At 32.8% G+C, this 19,457-nt stretch overlaps 1 protein-coding gene across 2 annotated transcripts in view; it reads left to right on the forward strand.

Moving 5' to 3' along the window:
• Positions 1-19,457, forward strand: part of LOC134692041 (neprilysin-4-like) — a 43,502-nt gene that overhangs the window by 18,562 nt on the left and 5,483 nt on the right. For both annotated transcript variants that reach the window (XM_063552396.1, XM_063552397.1), the window contains exons 8-17: positions 3,666-3,761; positions 4,950-5,095; positions 9,032-9,125; positions 9,728-9,856; positions 10,918-11,016; positions 12,608-12,685; positions 14,093-14,196; positions 17,274-17,332; positions 17,966-18,017; positions 18,990-19,057. In XM_063552396.1, coding sequence (XP_063408466.1) covers positions 3,666-3,761; positions 4,950-5,095; positions 9,032-9,125; positions 9,728-9,856; positions 10,918-11,016; positions 12,608-12,685; positions 14,093-14,196; positions 17,274-17,332; positions 17,966-18,017; positions 18,990-19,057 — 925 coding nt within the window. The remainder of the gene's footprint in view (positions 1-3,665; positions 3,762-4,949; positions 5,096-9,031; positions 9,126-9,727; positions 9,857-10,917; positions 11,017-12,607; positions 12,686-14,092; positions 14,197-17,273; positions 17,333-17,965; positions 18,018-18,989; positions 19,058-19,457) is intronic.

The following is a 19,457-nucleotide window of genomic DNA, read 5'->3' on the forward strand; positions in this document are numbered from 1 at the left end:
TCTATGAAATTTTGACACAAGGTTGATGACCACAAAAGAAAGGTTGGGATTGATTTTGGGAGTTTTGGTTTCAACAGTTTAGGAATTAGGGGCCAAAAAAGGGCCCAAATAAGCATTATTCTTGGTTTTCGCACAATAACTTTAGTTTAAGTAAATAGAAATCAATGAAATTTAAACATAATGTTTATGACCACAAAAGGAAGATTGGTAACGATTTTGGGAGTTTAGGTCCCAACAGTTTAGGAATAAGGGGCCAAAAAGGGACCCAAATAAGCATTTTTCTTGGTTTTGGCACCATAACGTTAGTATAAGCAAATAGAAATCTATGAAATTTAAACACAAGGTTAATGACCATAAAAGGAAAGTTGGTATGTATTTTGGGAGTTTTGGTCCCAACAGTTTAGGAAAAAGGGGTCCAAAGGGTCCAAAATTAAACTTAGTTTGATTTTAATAAAAAATGAATCCTTGGGGTTCTTTGATATGCTGAATCTAAAAATGAACCTAGATTTTTTATTATTGGCCCAGTTTTCAAGTTGGCCCAAATCGGGGTCCAAAATTAAACTTTTTTGATTTCATCAAAAATTGAATAAATGGGGTTCTTTATTATGCCAAATCTAACTGTGTATGTAGATTCTTCATTTTTGGTCCCGTTTTCAAATTGGCCTACATTAAGGTCCAAAGAGTCCAAAATTAAACTAAGTTTGATTTTAACAAAAATTAAATTCTTGGGCCTCTTTGATATGCTGAATCTAAACATGTACTTAGATTTTTGATTATGGGCCCAGTTTTCAAGTTGGTCCAAATCAGGATCTAAAATTATTATATTAAGTATTGTGGAATAGCAAGTCTTTTCAATTGCACAGTATTGTGCAATGGCAAGAAATATCTAATTTCACAATATTGTGAAATAGCAATTTTTTTTTTAATTAGAGTTATCTTTCTTTGTCCAAAATAGTAAGCAAGAAATATCTTATTGCAAGAATTTTTTTTAATTGGAGTTATCTTTCTTTGTCCAGAATCAACTTAAATCTTTGTTATATACAATATACAATTTATATTCACTTTTTACTACCAACTGATAAATTTAAATAATCTTTACCATTCAGTGATAACAAGCAGTTTTTTTTTACATCTTTTAATATTTTATGATGTATTTAAATGAGTAGTTATTGTTGCAAACTCCATTAGAATATTTTAATTGAGATTAGTTTTGGAATAAGGGAAAGGGGGATATGATTAAAAAATTGGGTTCAATTTTTCTCATTTGAAATTTCATAAATAAATAGAAAATCTCTTCAAACATTTTTTTGAGAGGATTAATATTGAACAGCATAGTGAATTGCTCTAAGAGAAAACAAAAATTTTAAGTTCATTAGAACACATTCATTCTGTGTCAGAAACCTATGCTGTGTCAACTATTTAATCACAATCCAAATTTAGAGCTGAATCCAGCTTGAATGTTGTGTCCATACTTGCCCCAACCGTTCAGGGTTCAACCTCTGCGGTCGTATAAAGCTACGCCCTGCGAAGCATCTGGTTAGAATTTTCACCACTTTCTAACACTGCAAAAAATTCTACATTCACAGTTAACTGAAGTACTTTCATTTTACCATTTAGAAATGAATTGGAATATGTATCATGACCGTTTACTTTTTTTGCTATTTTTAAAATCCTACGGCCACTAGTACTTTTATGTCTTTTATGGTGCAGTGAATGCAAAATTTAAAAAAAATCTCAAAAATTCATTTTCATCTGTATGTAAAATTATTTCATATTTTTCTACACCTGATTCATCACTCAGTTTGGGAAAATATGTTCAGTTGATACTGTATTTTTTGTCCAATCACACTGTTTAGATACATTTACCTAAGCAACCTAAATTCTGGAAATCAAATACTACCGTGCCACCTAATGCTTGACGAGATGTGTATGTTCTTAATTCGAAAATGAGAATTATCAAACTTTAGTTTTAGTTAAATTGAAAAGTATATTGGGCATTGGCAGGGTTCTAATTTTAACTTTTTGTGTACTGGTCAGTCGGACAAGTGGATTGAAAAATCTACTGGTCAAATGATATATGTTTACTTTGATTCTTTGTGTGCTTTCCTCTCCCTTATTCTCGTAGATTTGTTATGCTGTTCTGATTTTTCATAACCGAGTACAGAATCTTACTTGAAGTTTGAGATTCCGTTACAAAAATAATTTTCTCATCTTGGTCTGTAACTGCAAATTTTTCACGTGTTATTCAATTCATTTTTTAAAATAACATTGCGATCGACTTATCAATTTAATCATTCGCGATTTTTTCCCCAGGATTTTTTTATAATTTTAAGTTTCCTTTTGTCAACTTTCATTATAAACTTTATTCCGATAATCCTTTAGAATGCCGCATTATTCATATGAGGATGTCGATGATTTTGACTCCATTGAAATGATTTGTATACATTAATATTTAAGATTTACACATTTACAAAGTTACACTCCCCTTTTGCATCTCTTAATCTTAATGTGTGAGATATTTGAACCTAACACATACTTTTATTATAATTGTCAATCGGAGTAAGTGTAAGTAATAAAAATACAATACACTCAAATACTTAGTGGACAGTGCTTTTGATTTTGATTTTTTGAGACAGGTCATGATCAATTTTTAGTATTATTTGCGGTCCTACTAAAATGCTCCCGGGTGAAGAAAAAGCGCCCGGGGAAAAGAAAAAACGCCCAGAGAAGAAAATATAGAGCCCGGGGAACCGAAAAAGCGCCCGGGAGAAGAAAATAATTATATTTCATAACAATTTTTTTTCCTTAAATCATTGCTTGTTTTGTCCTTAATGAAAATGGGGATATGTACGATGCTACATCTAAATTGTTGTTGTACTTATACATTTTTGATTTCAAAATTGTATATAAGTAAGTAAATAAATATAAATAAGAGTATATAGAAGAATCATGAAAGACATTGTCCTCGATCAAAATGTATATTTTGCCGGTTACTAAAAATATTCGGTGCCTGAGGTGTATTATTTTCGAAACTGCATGGTGAAACATGTCTTTTGATGTCTTACATTATTTGTTTTAATCGTTTCTCGAACTTAGAAGGCAGCTTTTATGTTCAATAGATATAGGAAGATGTGGTATGAGTGCCAATGAGACAACTCTCCATCCAAGTAACAATTTATAAAAGTAAACCATTATAGGTCAAGGTACGGCATATAACACGGAGCCTTTGCTTACACCGAACAGTAAGCTATAAAGGGCTCCAAAAGTTACAAGTGTAATACCAGTCAAACGGGAAAACCAACGGTCTCATCTATATAAAAACGAGAAACGAGGAACCCGTATGAACTGACGACAACCACTGTACATCAGATTCCTGACTTAAGACAGGGGCAAACATTTGCAGCGGCATTAAACGTTTTAATAGTACCAAAACCTTCTCCCTTTCTAAAGCAAATAGTATAACATCACAGCATAGAAAGACACACTATAAAATTCAGCTTATTATACGTTGAACTTGAACGTAGTTAGTGGACAAAGTCAGGACTGGTGATGCACCCGGGGTATCATAGACATATCTCATTTATTTGGACATTATGATAAGGAAAACAGACACCTATTTGTAGATTAACAGTATACTGTAGTCATCAATACATCTTTATTTACAGATTCTGACGCCTAGAGAGCACAGAAGGGATTATGAAAAACGATACAATCCTTTCAAAGTTGGAGACCTTAACAAAGAATTTGGAATATCGTTAAAAGTAAAGTATTCACTAATACTTTAATCTCCTTTCACCATGACTCTCCAATCAAAAATAACATGACAAGGACACATTCTGGCTAGATGATATCCTTAACAAGATGTTCTCAAGAGCGTGAACCGCTCACCTATATTTCAGAGGAGAAGATTTTTAAATGTTAGCAAAATTGTAGATGTTACTTTGCTAAACATTATTGCTGTTTACAGTTTATATCTATCTATAATAATATTCAAGATGATAACAAAGAACTGCAAAATTTTCCTTAAAACTACCAATTAAGAGACAGCAACTAAACAATGGGTTTATCGATTTGTCTGAAAATTTCGGGCTGATACATCCTAACTAATTGATCAATTTTACCACATGTCAGATTTGCTCTAATATAGGTTTAGTTTTTGAGATATAAGCCATAACTGCATTTGACAACTATGATCTATTTTTAGCCGTTTTACATAAATAGAATTTTTCTATTATTAAATTCAATCACTGTTTCAAAAAAAAATAATTCAAGTCTCTCATTGCAGATATTGACATAACATATTAAGATGGCAATACCCTACATTTTATTTACACAATGTATTTGATGATTTTGTTTCCGGTAGTGTTATACGTTTCGTGGTAGTTACATGTATCTACTGTGATTAGCACAAAAAAAAGACACACTCGAAAAGTGAGCAAATAATAAGTAAAAGAAACAAAAATACCGAACTCCGATGAATTTCAAAAAGCAGTACAGTTTTACATACAATGATAAATAGGTTTTCCTTCATATGATAACAATCACTTTTTTCCAGCACTGTACTATCTTTTCAATAAACTCATCATTGATACCAGTAATACCATTTTACATGCCAAACGCGCGTTTTGTTTACAAAAGACCTCATGAAGAGAAACACTGTTTAAAGAACTCGTCTACGTACATGTGCATGTATCTTCTTTCGAGCTGCATTTCTAAGGGAATAAACACAAAAATGCAAAGAAGAAATACACAAAATAGTTTTGTTTGTAAACCGAATACTTCACACCCGATATGAAAACAAATCTTACAATTAAACATATTCGTATCAAAGCATCACTGTCAGTATCATATGTTCATGCATGACACTAATACAGGGTACATATAAAAACACTAAAATTTAGGTAAAGGTATATTTAATTTTGGTGATCTTTTTTCTAATTTTATTTTAGCATAATTTCAGTTTGGAGGGTTACCTTCGGGAAACGTTTTCCATGAAAGGTGTAGAAATTGACCTAAACGATGATGATACTGTAATTATACATGACATGAATTACACGTCACAATTTATTGACTTTTTGGATACCTATCCTCCAAGGTAAGTTTTTCGTGTATATCATATCATTTAAGAATTGAATGCTTCTTTTTGTTACTTCATTGGTGTGTAAAAGCGTTGACCGAAGTAGATTTTGTTTCCGAGCTTCATTCTAAAAATGTGCGCACGGTCAACGCTTTTACAACCCTATTAAGTTACAAAAAGAAGAATTCAATACTTATAATTACATTTGTTAGCTATGAGAATGAAAACACGAATATTTTTTATTTAACTAATCCTGGGCTCTTTATTGTGGGTAACGTGTTATGAATGATTACGTTTTATTGAGTGATACATTTTCTTCCGCCCCAGTCCCACTAGACCACGATCACACCACGCTCATCGCGATCTAAAATAAATTTAGATCGTGGTGAGGTCGAGGAATGAGCGGTATGAAAATGTAAATTTTCGTTACTTTCACGATGCTTCTACTTCCTCGTTACGTTTATACAACGATCCTGCTAAGATTATACCACGTTCTTACTGCGCTTATTCTGCGACCTCACTACGCTTATCAAAATCTTTTTACGCTCTTCATGTTGTAACTACGACCATACCACGAGTTATCCGATTGCAATACGATCTTACTGCGATTATAGCACGTTCTTACCACGATTATACTACGTTCATACCGCGATCTTACTACGTTCTCAGCAATAACGTCAACATCGTGTTCCATATCAATACAGTCCCATTCTTTCTATTTCTGATTGATACGTAGATTTCTCAGAAACAATACAGTCATGCCACCAAAATCTACTACAACATGAGGATTTGGTGGTAGGGGTTGATGTAGAGGCATAGAGAGTAAAAGTAAAGAATCCTGATCAAGCAGAGATGTCGGACCGACCAATCCAATCTAAATTTGAACCTATTGCTGGTCCATAAAGCTCAAATGACGATATTTTAGTGAACGATAGTAAAGAGGACACATATTTGTCAATAGATATAGGAAGATGTGGTATGAGTGCCAAAGCGACAATTCTCCATCCAAGTAACAATTTATAAAAGTAAACCATTATAGGCCAAGATACGGCCTTCACACCGAACAGCACGCTTTAAAGGGCGCAAAAAAATACTAGACTAGTGTAAAACCATTTAAACGGGAAAACCAAGGGCCTAATCTGTATAAAAACGAGAAGCATGATTGAGTCGTTACAGCAAATGGATAATAACATTCAGACAAACAAAATCTAGGCTGCTTTTTATATATTTTATTTGACAATGACAATGACGGTCATAGTGTGAACGTAGTAAGAAGAGCGTGATGACGACGGTAAGGGCATGCTAGAACCATACTATGACCATGAACAGCGTGACACAGTCGTTTGGAAGCGTAGTTTGGTCGCGGGGAGAACGTGATGGTCGTAATGAGGTCATGATAACGTCGCTGTGAGATCGTAGTGCAGTCTCTTTGAATACAATCACGCTTTTGCTACGCTCTCACTACGATTGTACAGCGGCCTTTGCGATCTTACTACGATCTATGTGCGCTCTCACTACGCTTCTACTACGACCTTATTTCGGCACGACCGCACCACGATTGATTTGAACATGTTCAAGGTTGGTCACGCTCTTCACGATCTAGAAGACCTCACCACGACCATGATACGACCTTACTGCGATCAACACGATCGTGCTACGATCATCAAAATTTTCATATTTATCACAGATCGTAGTGCGATCGTGGCCTAGTGGGACTGCGGTATTTATTAAGGAATAACACGTGATGTGCAGTTAGCAAATCGGAATAAAGTATAAAAATGAAACATACATTTAATGTACAGTAATTATTACTAGGTAATGATTATCGCTAAAACTCATATATGTACTCTACACACTTCAAACTTGTTTAAATCTACCGCTTTGTAAAAACACGTAAATTTTTGTGTGTACCTTCAAGTGTTTTTATGAAGTTCTAAGGATTTTTATTTACTCTAAGGTATTACAGAAACTCGTTTTTGTAGGGGAATGTCTTTAAAATTTTGTAGAAAACATGTTTTCACTCTATAACTTATTTTGGAAACACTTAAAAACGATTTTTACCATTACTTTTGCACTATACAGTTTTAAGTGTAAAACTTCAAACAGAGTTTCTCTTAATCATGTTTATATTCTGAAGTACAGTAGTTGTCGTTTGTTTATGTGGTTCATATGTGTTTCTCATTTCTCGTTTTTTTTTTTTTTTTTATAGATTATACCGTTGGTTTTCCAGTTTGAATGGCTTTACATTTCTAATTTTTGGGGCCCTTTATAGCTTGCTGTTCGGTGTGAGCCAATGCTCCGTGATGAAAGCCGTACCTTGACCTATAAAAGTGTACTTTTATAATTTGTTATTTGGATGGAGAGTTGTTTCATTGGCACTCATACCACATCTTCCTATATTTATTATAGTTTTGAGGAAAAAGCTAAAAGCATGTTTTCACCAAACAGTTTAGGGGAAAACACATACAACATGTTTTATCGAAATAGTGTTAGGAGAAATACTTAAATATAAATATATTCGTTCTATAGTTTTGGGGAAACACTCAAAACATGTTAGCAAACTACAATTTTTGTAGGGAGCAGTTTTGGTTTCATTTTTGTTTAAAAAAAATACTCAACTTTGTTTCCACGTTACAGTTTGAGAGAACACTTAAAACGTGTTGCTATCAATAGTTTTGGAGAATTAAATCAAGTTTTCTTTTTATAGTTTTTTAGGGAACTAGTGCCTTTAACAATTTTTTAAAACTCTTAAAAAGCATGTTTGAAATTTCATGTGAAGTTTGATAGAGGGATCTCAGCGTTATATTTTGCTTGGCAATAATTAGAACATGGTTGTATCCTACGGACAATATTAAAGGGACAACATCAGCATTCAATGCAGGATAACAAAATAAATTCACATAGTTTTTTTCACTGATCACCACCACCAACCCCCTCTTTCTTAGCTTAATTTGAGAAAAATTGATTCACCAATAGGGATACATGTAAAATCGAGTTCAAATAAAAAAAAATGCAGCACTTTTAACCCCCGCTCCCTAACTATTTGATTTAAGATTTGTATCCAACATTAATCTTTTGATGTCGTCCCTAAAACATGTTTGCACTTTATAATTTTAAAGGGAGGAGTCGCTGTTACTTTTTTGATCAAAAACCATTAAAACATCCTTGCACCATACAATCTTGTCCAAAATGTAGCCGTTACTTTCTGAATGACTACAGTAAATGATTGTATGTTTGCACTTAACAATTTGTAGGGAGTAGTCGCCGTTGCATTCTGGTTGACTACAGTTAAAGTGTGTTGGCACTCTACAATTTGGTAGGGAGTAGTCGCCATTTTGGTTGAACACAGTAAATGCATGTTTGCGTTCTATAGATTTGCCGTTATATTTTATAGAAAACTATTAAAACCTGTTAAGACTCTATAGTTTTGTAGGACGGAATCGCCGTTATAATTTAGTTTGCAACAATTAAAACATATTTTTTCTACGATTTGGTAGAAACCTAAATACTGAGATTAAGATGGAGAAAATTTAATTGATACTCGTGGAAAACAAACAAATCTGATAGAAATAAAAACAAAGAAACAAATACCAATATAAGTCATCGTAGATACCAGGATTTAACTTTTGAATTTGTGCCAGACGTGCGTATCGTCTACAAAAGTCTTATCAGTGGCGCTCGAATAAAAAAAGTTACAAATTGCAAATATAGTACGGAGTCGACGAGCATAATGGATCACAAAATTCCTAAATGTTATGCCAAATACTACTGATGTTATCCATTCTTGAGGTAGAAAAGCCTGAGTATTTCAGAAATTCTCAATTTTGTGTAAACAGTTAATTTATAAATATGACCATTTCAATGATAATTCATATCAACAACATACAACAATAAATACAACAAATATATTGTTTTGTTGTCTGACTATATACTATGCACACCTTTACTTTTTAGAACGGTTGCAAATTATGTCATACTACGATTTCTCCGAAATAGATTGAATAACTTACCTGAGAGATTTACAGATTTAATATTAGAGATATCGAAGGTAAATAGTTGTTGTACGTTATTCCTATGTCATTTTTATGTCATTTTTACGACATGATAAGACATTTTCAGTTCAACTTCGTGTTAGCAGGAAACGATTCAAATGAATCTGATTAATTGGTTATCAAAAGTACCATGCTTATAATTTAATACGCCAGACGCGCGTCTCGTCTACATAAGATTCATCAGCGACGCTGGGATCAAAATAGTTATAAAGCCAAACAAGCAGAAAGTTGAAAAGCATTGAGGACTAAAAAAAATTTTTAAAAATGGTGCTAACTACGGCTCTGGTAATCTATGCGTGGGATAAGAAAATCCTTAGTATTAAACGTTGTGAAGTTTTTATTCAGTTACATTTTAAAATTACAATAAATGCACATTCCAAATTTTACAGTATAGAATAATTGACTAACAAAAAAAATAGGAAAAGAGAAATAAAGACCTCCTTATGCAGACTCTTATTAAGTGTTGGTTTTTAGCGTTGGGATTTATGAACAGTGATAATTGTATTTAATTTAAAGTCTGAAATAATGTTAACAGATGAATAGTTACGCATCGCTCAATACAAACCAAATTAAATTGAATTAGGCATTTTTGTTGTAGTTAACAGACGGAAGAACAATTTCGAAACCAAGATGGAAGAAATGTTCTTCATTAGTAACATCTTACATTGGACTCGCAGTGGGACGTCTATTTGTAAAAGATAATTTTGCTCCGGACGCAAAACTTGGGGTAAACATAATAACAAAAAACTAAACATACTGTGTGAAGGCAGACTTGTTAACACTATGAATAAAAAACGTAAGTTTGAGGAATATGGAAAGCTCCCCATTAAAGCACGAGTTCCATAAAAACTTTTACTTCATTAGTAAAATTTAACCAAAATGTCATCAATTGAAATGACATGACTAACTGTTCAACATTTTATTTAAATTCCAGACTAGGCAGAGGTATTTTCAAATGTAAAAGAGGCTTTAATTTATAAAACTATATGCCAATGTATGTACTATGAATTCGTCTTTTTGTGGTTACCTATTTAGTTGATTAAGGAAAACTTACATCTCGTTGATATTCAGTATCGTGATTTTGCCGCCCGAAGTCTGCATACACGCCTATAGAAAATTTCTTATTCGTTGAACATTTTACTTTGTACTCAAGAAATCCTGAAGAATTTGTATTCAACGAGTTATGTTGAATACTCAGAAAATATGCACATAATTTCCAGAACCATTTAAAGATAAACAAGATGTTTATAACATTATACATGTTAGACGAGTCATCTCTAGTTATACAGATAATATAATTATGTGTTAGTTTTATCATATGAAAAGGGTTGATATGTGGGATTTTAATACGTTTTTCTGAACATGTTTGGCTATGATCAACTATAAAATGTGTAACAAATAAAAAGGATGGAGATGTGCTGTATATATGCTATGTGGAGACAGTTAGTCACCATTACAGTACTAGACATACATTAAGACGTTAACAAGAGGCTCATAACAACAGACGAGTCCTCTGTAGTTGTTTAGCTAGTACAATTATATAACAGCTTCCTAGATTTTGTAAATGAATAAAGTAAAGCAATAGACATGAAAAGTTGAAAATAGTATGATTTAAACTTTACAATATGCCACCAAGTTAATCAATAAAAAAATATATATAAAATTTAAGACAGGATTTAAATGATCGGCCGTCAACTCTAAATACTGCAAAATCTTTGAATATAGTAAAGACGATTTTCTCTTACATGTTGAGATGGGTTTTTTATGGTTTTTTAATTCATTTTTTAGATGAGCACTATGATAAGATATATAAACGAGTCGTTTAATGATATTTTAAACGAGCTGGATTGGATGGATGCCGATACAATGACCGCAGCTGAGGAAAAGGTATATGATTACACTAGACAAGGGACATATGTATTTCGATAGAACATTCCATCGTGGTACGCCCAGTTGCAAGTAGTGCATGTATGTGCCTGTCTCAAGTCAGGAGCTTGTAATTCAGTGGTTGCCGTTTGTTTATGTGTTACATATTTATTGTTCGTTCATTTTCTTATATCAATAAGTCTGTTAATTTTCTCGTTTGAATTGTTTATATTGTCATATCGGGGCCTGTTATAGCTGACTATACTCTGTGGGATCTGATCATTGTTAAAGGCCGTATGGTGACCTATAGTTGTTAATTTCTGTGTCATTTTGGTCTCTTGTGGACAGTTGTTTTACTGGCAATCATACCGACACTCATGTATATTTGGTGAACAGAGACCTGAGCTATCAAATCGACTAAAAGAGAAAAAAAAAGGGGTGTGTCATATTTATAAAGAGGCATACACAGCTATGAGACCTGAAATTATGAAGACATTCAGGACCGATAGCATGGGTTATACGGTTTAACGGTAAAATTATTTTGTATGACAATATTCTATACCCCCAGTTATCCCTTAAAATCAGTATCTTTTCAACATACTTCAACAATTACACACATGTATCATGAACTAATTTTAGATTCAATAAGATACTTCGACTGTTCTTGGCATTGCAAACATAAAATCTAATATACACTTGGAAAGAAAAAAGTATTGCAACACTTCCATTGAAAATAATGTAAAATGACATTATTTTAGAATGTGTATTAAAAAAAAAGTAAAATCACAAAAATACTGAACTTAGAGGAAAATCAATTCGTAAAGTCCGTAATCACATGGCGAAACCAAATAACAAAACGCATCAAAAACGAATGGACAAGAATTGTCATATTCCTGACTTAGTACAGGCATTTTCAACTGTAAAAAGGGTTGATTAAAGCTGGTTCTATAGCGCTAACCCTCTCACTTAAATGACAGTCTCATCAAATTCCGTTATATTTACATTGATGCGTTAAATAAATTAGGTTTTACCAAATACTTTTAATCCGTTAATGTTTTTAATTTGAAATTGTGTTATTAACTGACATTTTACCCAATGTTAATGCTACATGGATAGGACATACAAGTTGCACGTAAATAGTTTTTCGCGATTTTCTTAACTATTTTATTCGGTATAGAAGACAAGACAAATCATGAATAACTGTTTCAAGAAAGCTCTAATGATGCGCCTCTCTAGTCTTAATTTTAACTGAAATGTAAGTTAATAACATGCATACACGAATTCAATATTAAAACAACAAACGACGGATTAAAAGTATTTGGTAAAACCCAAATTTTACACAATCTAAAATCATGTCATTTTACATTTTTTTAAATGGAAGTGTTGCAATACTTATTTCCGGGTGTATAGAAACTGAACAAAACATATGTATGACTACTGTCGAAATTTTATTGATGAATAGGTTCCTAAGTAGCAGTCAGATTCATAAATTTGTTTCCTGTACTGAGAAAACGTTTTACATAGTAAGCAATAATCATTAGTTTATTATATTGTATTTGTGAAATATGTCAATGTAAGACAACGAAGTTTGAAAATTGTTATTCTTTTTCAGATTGAATTTATGGACGTCAAAATAGGATACGATGAAGATATTTTGGATGACGAGTTATTGGACAGGCGCTACGAAAATGTATAATTATAGTAAAATTAGTTACTTTAAAACTTTAAAAACGTTTATATCATAGGTAAAGGGACATGCATGTAAATCATAGAAAAAAGATGAATACATTCTGAGCTTAGTATTTATTTCTCTGTGCATATTATTTTCTCGAACAAAATGGCTCAGCATACTTACAAGTTTTGACAAAAACAACTTGCCATAAATTATACATGTCAGAGCTACACATTGTCAATTCTCATTTCAGATTTTTTCCATTTTTTGTTTATTGTGCAGTTGATTGATCTTTCCGTAAAGGTATATTAGCTGTCAAATTCATTTTCACCAGTTTGACTTGAAATCTCATACTTGATTTATAACATACTAAAACAATTTTCCAAATTGTAAAATATTTATATGGGAAACAATTTCATTACAATGCATAATCTCGATAATATCTATCAACGTTTTGTATTTATCTAAGTGTAGACGCCATGCAATTAACCAACGAGTTGACCTCTGAACACTGCTGACAGTCATTTAACCAGATATAAACATAATATAAACATACAAAGATATAGATAGCAAACTTGTACTATTTGATTTGTATAGGTCTGTTTGATTTCATATACTAGTAATAGGTTAAATATATATGATAATCGTCGTGTTTAGTTTAATAGGAATGAGTTTTTGTGGATAGAATCAGTCAATCAACTGGCTTACCTTTGTTTCACTTTCAATGTTGACGTTGTTTTCCTTTTAATATATGAACACAACTAATGCATGCGTAACCCATCTCTAGTTAAGGGGTTGGATTGATGGTCACACAAATACAGATTCAATAGGGTCGAAATATTCACTTGCAAGTGAAAATCTCATTGGCGATGCTTCTTATAAGATAAGAAGATGACCATATTCTTGGTTTATTTTGACAAAATTGAACAAAACTGTTACATTTAAAAAATCGACTTATTGTTCAGACTCTTTCACTTCCATTATTGATTGAAAAAAAAGCAAACTTATACCTTTTTGTTTACATCTCGCATCTAATCCTCTTTAACATGTTTAACATCAAATGAAAAGTATACGACGTTTGTGTACGTGCTCGAAACAATAAAACCTCTGAGCTATGAGCTGTTATTTATTATGGTTTGTTTTGAAGCTGTTAACGTACTGTAATTAAACATGAGGATACACCATTTTTTTTAAATTGAATTGTTTCTACAACAAAATCATTTTTTTAAATTTTTTAGTGTCCGATTATTTTCTATTCTTGATGTTTTGCTATTTTTCTTTATTCGTTGTCACTTCTTTTTGACATGCTTTGTTGTCTCTTTGGCACATTCCTCATTTCCATTCTCAATTTTATTAATCTAGTAGTCTCTAATTCTCTAAACCCCATCCTGATATTCAGATATATAATTTCAATTTTTATTTCAGGTTAGCATTGATCCTAACTTTTACTTTGATAATATATTAGGATTATTAAACACGGCTGTTAAAGAGAACTTGATCAAGCTTCGATCAAAAGTATTTCGGCTTGGGTAATTATATATTGCAATTTCCTGTATGATGCATGATGTATGTTCAGTCTTTAAACTTTTCCAATACAAAAAAACGTGTATTGTGAAAGGGTGTATTCGGATGATGTTCGGCGGATGTGGCATGGATGATGAATTTTGCACGGTGTATGAGGCGTTGTTGGATTTTTTATGTATTTTATCTCGTTAAAACTATTGAAAGTAACATTTCCTCTCAAACACATTGCATTGTGGACATTTTATAATAAAGCGACTGCGCGTATGATTCAATTGGGAATTGATAGGGGGAATAGTGAATGTCATTAATGCAGTTTGATATATAGTGTAATATATAGTGTAATGGTACATGTTGTATGGTGAAATTGGGAAGTGTTATTTTTGAGATATTGAGATAAGACGTGGCACGGTACTTGTCTATCCCAAATTCATGTATTTGGTTTTCATGCTTCATTTGTTATTCTCGTGGTGTTTTGTCTGATGATTGGTCTGTTTCTGTGTGTGTTGCGTTTCGGTGTTGTGTCGTTGTTCTCCTCTTATATTTAATGCGTTTCGCTCGGTTTTGGTTTGTTACCCTGATTTTGTTTTTTGTCCATGGATTTATGAGTTTTGAACAGCGGTATACTACTGTTGCCTTAATTTAACCATTCAAGGACTTATTTAAATTCAGGATGTTTCAAATTTTCTTTAAATTTACCTTAATAATGTAAACCCCCACATTATACAAGTTTACCTTGTATCCCCCCTTGTTTTTTTCTTTTTTTTTTTTTTTTTTATCTCAAATGCACACATGTTTCCAAATATGTTTCCTTTTTGTTTTAATAAACAATGTTGTCAAACTTGACCTATCACAATCAAAGATAGTCTCTAAATTCCGTGTTTTACATCCAATTTAAATCAAATGTTGGTCACATGAAGGGACCAATCCAAAATTGATTTGCTGGCAAGATTCCTCAAAATTTTCCAAGTTATTTGAGAGAGGAAATTCAAATTAAAACGTTTACGGACGATATATATCATCATATCATAGATACTAGATAGATTCATTATAAATCTATAATACAAACTGCTCAATATTTTCGCATAGGATATATATTGCAAACAAATCCGTTTTAACATCATGGCTTGTTTGTACGGAATGCTCCGGGGCAGTGAATCGGGTGATAACTCTTCGGAGATAGAACTTGATGTTTATTAGGTTTTTTTTGGTGTGAAGGTCGGTTGTCATGAATCCGTTTTGTAAAGTTATGGTGGTGTCGAGAAATGCATTTTTTTCATTTGAAACTTCAGATGTGAACTCTATCGAGTGATGGAAGTTGTAACAGAAATCGAGAAATTCTTGCAGATGTTCTGCAGTTTCGTTCAATTTGATGTCGATGTCATTAATATAACGGAGCCATGACAAGGGTTTGTATGGTACATTCGAAAAGATGCGTTCTTCGAGACTCCCAATGGAAAAGTTGGCAAAAGAAGGTGCCGTTTTGGTTCCCATACTGGTACCGTCAACCTGCAAGTAGTGCTGGTCGTTGTTTTCGAGCACTAGTCTCAGCAACTGAACCAGACAGTCTGTTCGGGGGTGTTTATCCTAACGATTGTTCTAAACTTGTTCACAAGCAACTATTCCTTCATTTTGAGGAATATTTGTGTATAAAGAAGACACATTCATCCATACCAAAATTGTGTTGATTTAGTGGATCCATTTTCTTCAAATAATCTGTTGTATCTTGAATGTAAGATGGCATTGTTCTAACATGTAGTTTAAGATGATAATCCACGAATTCAGATATTTTTTTGGTTGGATGGCCATTTGCAGATACTATCGGTCTTTCTGGAACGCCTTCGTCATGAAGTTTTGGAAGCATGTAAAATCAACCGGCTGTGCAGATCTCATCAGGGCGTAGATAGCCGTACGTGTCGTCATCTATGTGTTTTTTGCTGTTCATATCTGAAAGGACCTCATTAATTTGTTTTCTTATTTCTTTTGTAGGATCACTTTCTAAATGTTTGTACAATTTTGTGTTTGCAAGCTGACGATTCCCTTCTTCGATGTAGTCGGTTTTGTTGATCACCACAACTGCACTACCTTTGTCTGCTTGTTTAATAACAATATCATCACGGCTTTTTAAATTATTCATGGCTTGGCTTTCTTGTTCAGAAAGATTCCTGATACGTTTGCCACTGACTGATGATTTTACGTCTGTTTTAATAGATGATATAAAGGATTCTAAATTGTCGTTCTTACTCCTTGGTGGATTCCATTCTCTTTTCTTTTTAACTCTTGGGATGCACTTGTCCTCTTAATCACTCTTATATTCCGACTCATTCATTTCGGCTTCCTGTAAGTTTTTTTTGTGTTGCCTATCAAAATGTTCTTTTAGGCAAAGACTTCTTGCAAATTGATCCATATATATATGGGTTCGAATCCAGGCGAGGGAAGAACAAAAATTTGCGAGGCCAATTTACTGATCTAACATTGTTGGGTTGATGTTAAGACGAGTTGTATATACATAATGTACACAGCCATGTATCAACATCAATGCTGGTGAGATGGATAAATCTATGGTAGATTTGTTACTAGCTCAGATGTACTTATAAATATAATTATTTTCTGTGACTGTAGCTTACATTAATTTGTAGGATCCTTTACTGTAGATAATTTAGCTGATCTGTAGTAATAACTTCTTCATGCCTTATATATATTATGTACTGTAGTACGACGCTAGATTAAAACTGACGTGGAAAGGTAACACCCGGCCACCGAACACCAGGGTGGTCGTGTAGACTAGCGGGACGGCTACAGTGCAGGCGATTCGGTGTCACAGTATCTCAGTAGCATGGATTCGAATTCCGGCGAGGGAAGAACAAAAAATTTGCAAAAGCAAATTTAATGATATAACATTGATGGGTTGATGTTTAGACGAGTTATATATATATATACATATCTCGTACCTAGTGGCCCTTTAAAGAGAAAGCATCATATACAACATGCACGCAGCAAACAGATATTTGAATTTCATTTATATTAGTTTAGCATCATCAATAGAATGTCCCAAACTAACATTTTTGTTGTCAATGTTTTGTAGTTGGGAAACTTCTCCGTCAACTGTCAATGCTTACTACAGTTCTTCAGACAACAGAATAAGTAGGTACATTTTTGCCTTACAGTATTTTTTAACAGAAACATTAAGGAAAGCATTGCTTGGACTTTTGATTTTTCTACGGAAAGCTTTAAAACTTAAATACAATGTAGCAACTTTTAAAAAAAAATCGAATGTACGTATGACCAATATTTTATGTAAGGCATGCAAAGCATATTTTATTTAACAATTGAACAATGTTTCAGAATAAGGAGAAATAAGATTTTTTTCTAGCAAATTTATATAGTTAAAAAGTACCAGGATTATTATTAAGTACGCCAGATGCGCGTTTCGTCTATAAAAGACTCATCAGTGACGCTCATATCAAAAAAGTTATAAAGCCAATCAAGTACAAAGTTGAACAGCATCGAGGATCCAAAATTCCAAAAAGTTGTACCAAAAAAGACTACGGTAATCTATTCCTGGGACAAGAAAATCCTTAGTTTTTCCAAAAAAAATCAAAGTTTTGTAAACAGGAAATTTATAAAAATTACCACATAATTGATATTCATGTCAAAACCGAAGTGCTGACTACTGGGCTGGTGATACCCTCGAGGACGAAACGTCCACCACCAGTGGTATCGACCCAGTGGTGTAAATTGTTCCAGATTATAACTTATATATTTTTCTATTTATAGTATTTCCTGCTGGAATTTTACAGCAACCATATTATCATGAAGATCAATTGTGGTAAATTATATTGTGTTGTAATTGTTTTCTTATTACGAATGTAAACATGCAAAATGTTCAGTTAGTATTCGATCAAATGTTATATACCAACTGCAACTATCCTGCTTTGGCGGTACTTAAAATTACTTGGAGTTAACTGAATTTCTAATCACGTTATACTAAGCTTCTGATTGGTCAAAATTAATGATGATCAAACTACAACCGAAAGAAGGTTTTTCGATAAAGAGTGTGGTTTAAGTTTCTTTAAAAAAAATTGTCAAAAGTTTATGAAAATTAATCGAGCCAAATTAATTTTATTCAATGTGTTTGGCACCACCTTAAAGTCCAATACTAAAAGAAAGAACTACTATTATAGGACGCTCAAATGTTTAGTGCTGCCATTGTGTGTAATGATTACTTAACTCCATCACTAATGTAACAGCCTTTTTTATTGGGAGGGGGATACCCGTGGCAAGGTAAATGAGGGAAAATTAGCTTTTGCAAGGTTAACAAAAAAAAATTCACAGGCAGATTATAAATTTTCACCAAGTTTGGCCTTATTTCTAAAACCTTTTTAAAAAGATTAATTGTTTAATTTGTTTTCAATCTGGATATGTATGACATATTCACCATTAAAGAGAGGAGAACAACACCGATGGCACTTTTAAACTCATAAGCTGAAAATAAACTCACAATGCCACGGCAGAAAAAACTAGAAATAAATGTATTAAAAACACAATATAGTTTAACTAAAGACTGAGCAACACGAACTTACAATGTAATTAAATTTGGTAGTGTTATCTGGAACTCAGAAAGGGGAAGTAATTTCGGCTCAACATTAGTCATTGGTCGCTTAGCAATAACAATGTATGCGTTAGTTTCCTCAATATAAATTCAGTTGATTTATTTCTTCTACAATATCTCAGGTCTTAGTAGTTTGAAATTGTATACCTTCTTATTCTATATGATATGTTAGAAGAAATTTTATATCAGGTCCCTGAATTTCGGCGCCATCGGAACTTTGATTGGACATGAAATAACACACGGATTTGATGACGGAGGTATGCATACATGTATATTATAATATGGATGATTATTTACATACTAAGTACTTACACGTGGGAAGGATGTATTGATGTGCATGTAGCTCAGCTCCTCCTTAATTTCATAAAAAAAACAATACGCATATAGAAGGTAGACCTATGTTAAAATCATCATTACATTTGTGTCTGCTGTTTGTATGAATATATATTTTAAGAATCTGTGGTACGAAGATTATTTCGAATCTTTCTTAGGTAAATGCTTGAAATACATTGACTTTTACAATCGCATAACTGATTTAAAGAGTTATATCCCTGAACCAAGGTCTACCAACTCGAAGTAATTCTGAGTTATATAGTCGCCTAAATTCTACAAAAATTAGTGTAGCAATTGGAGATTGGAAGAATTTCAGGACTGTTG

This window comes from Mytilus trossulus, chromosome 12, assembly GCF_036588685.1.
Source record: "Mytilus trossulus isolate FHL-02 chromosome 12, PNRI_Mtr1.1.1.hap1, whole genome shotgun sequence".
Taxonomy (NCBI): Eukaryota; Metazoa; Mollusca; class Bivalvia; order Mytilida; family Mytilidae; genus Mytilus; species Mytilus trossulus.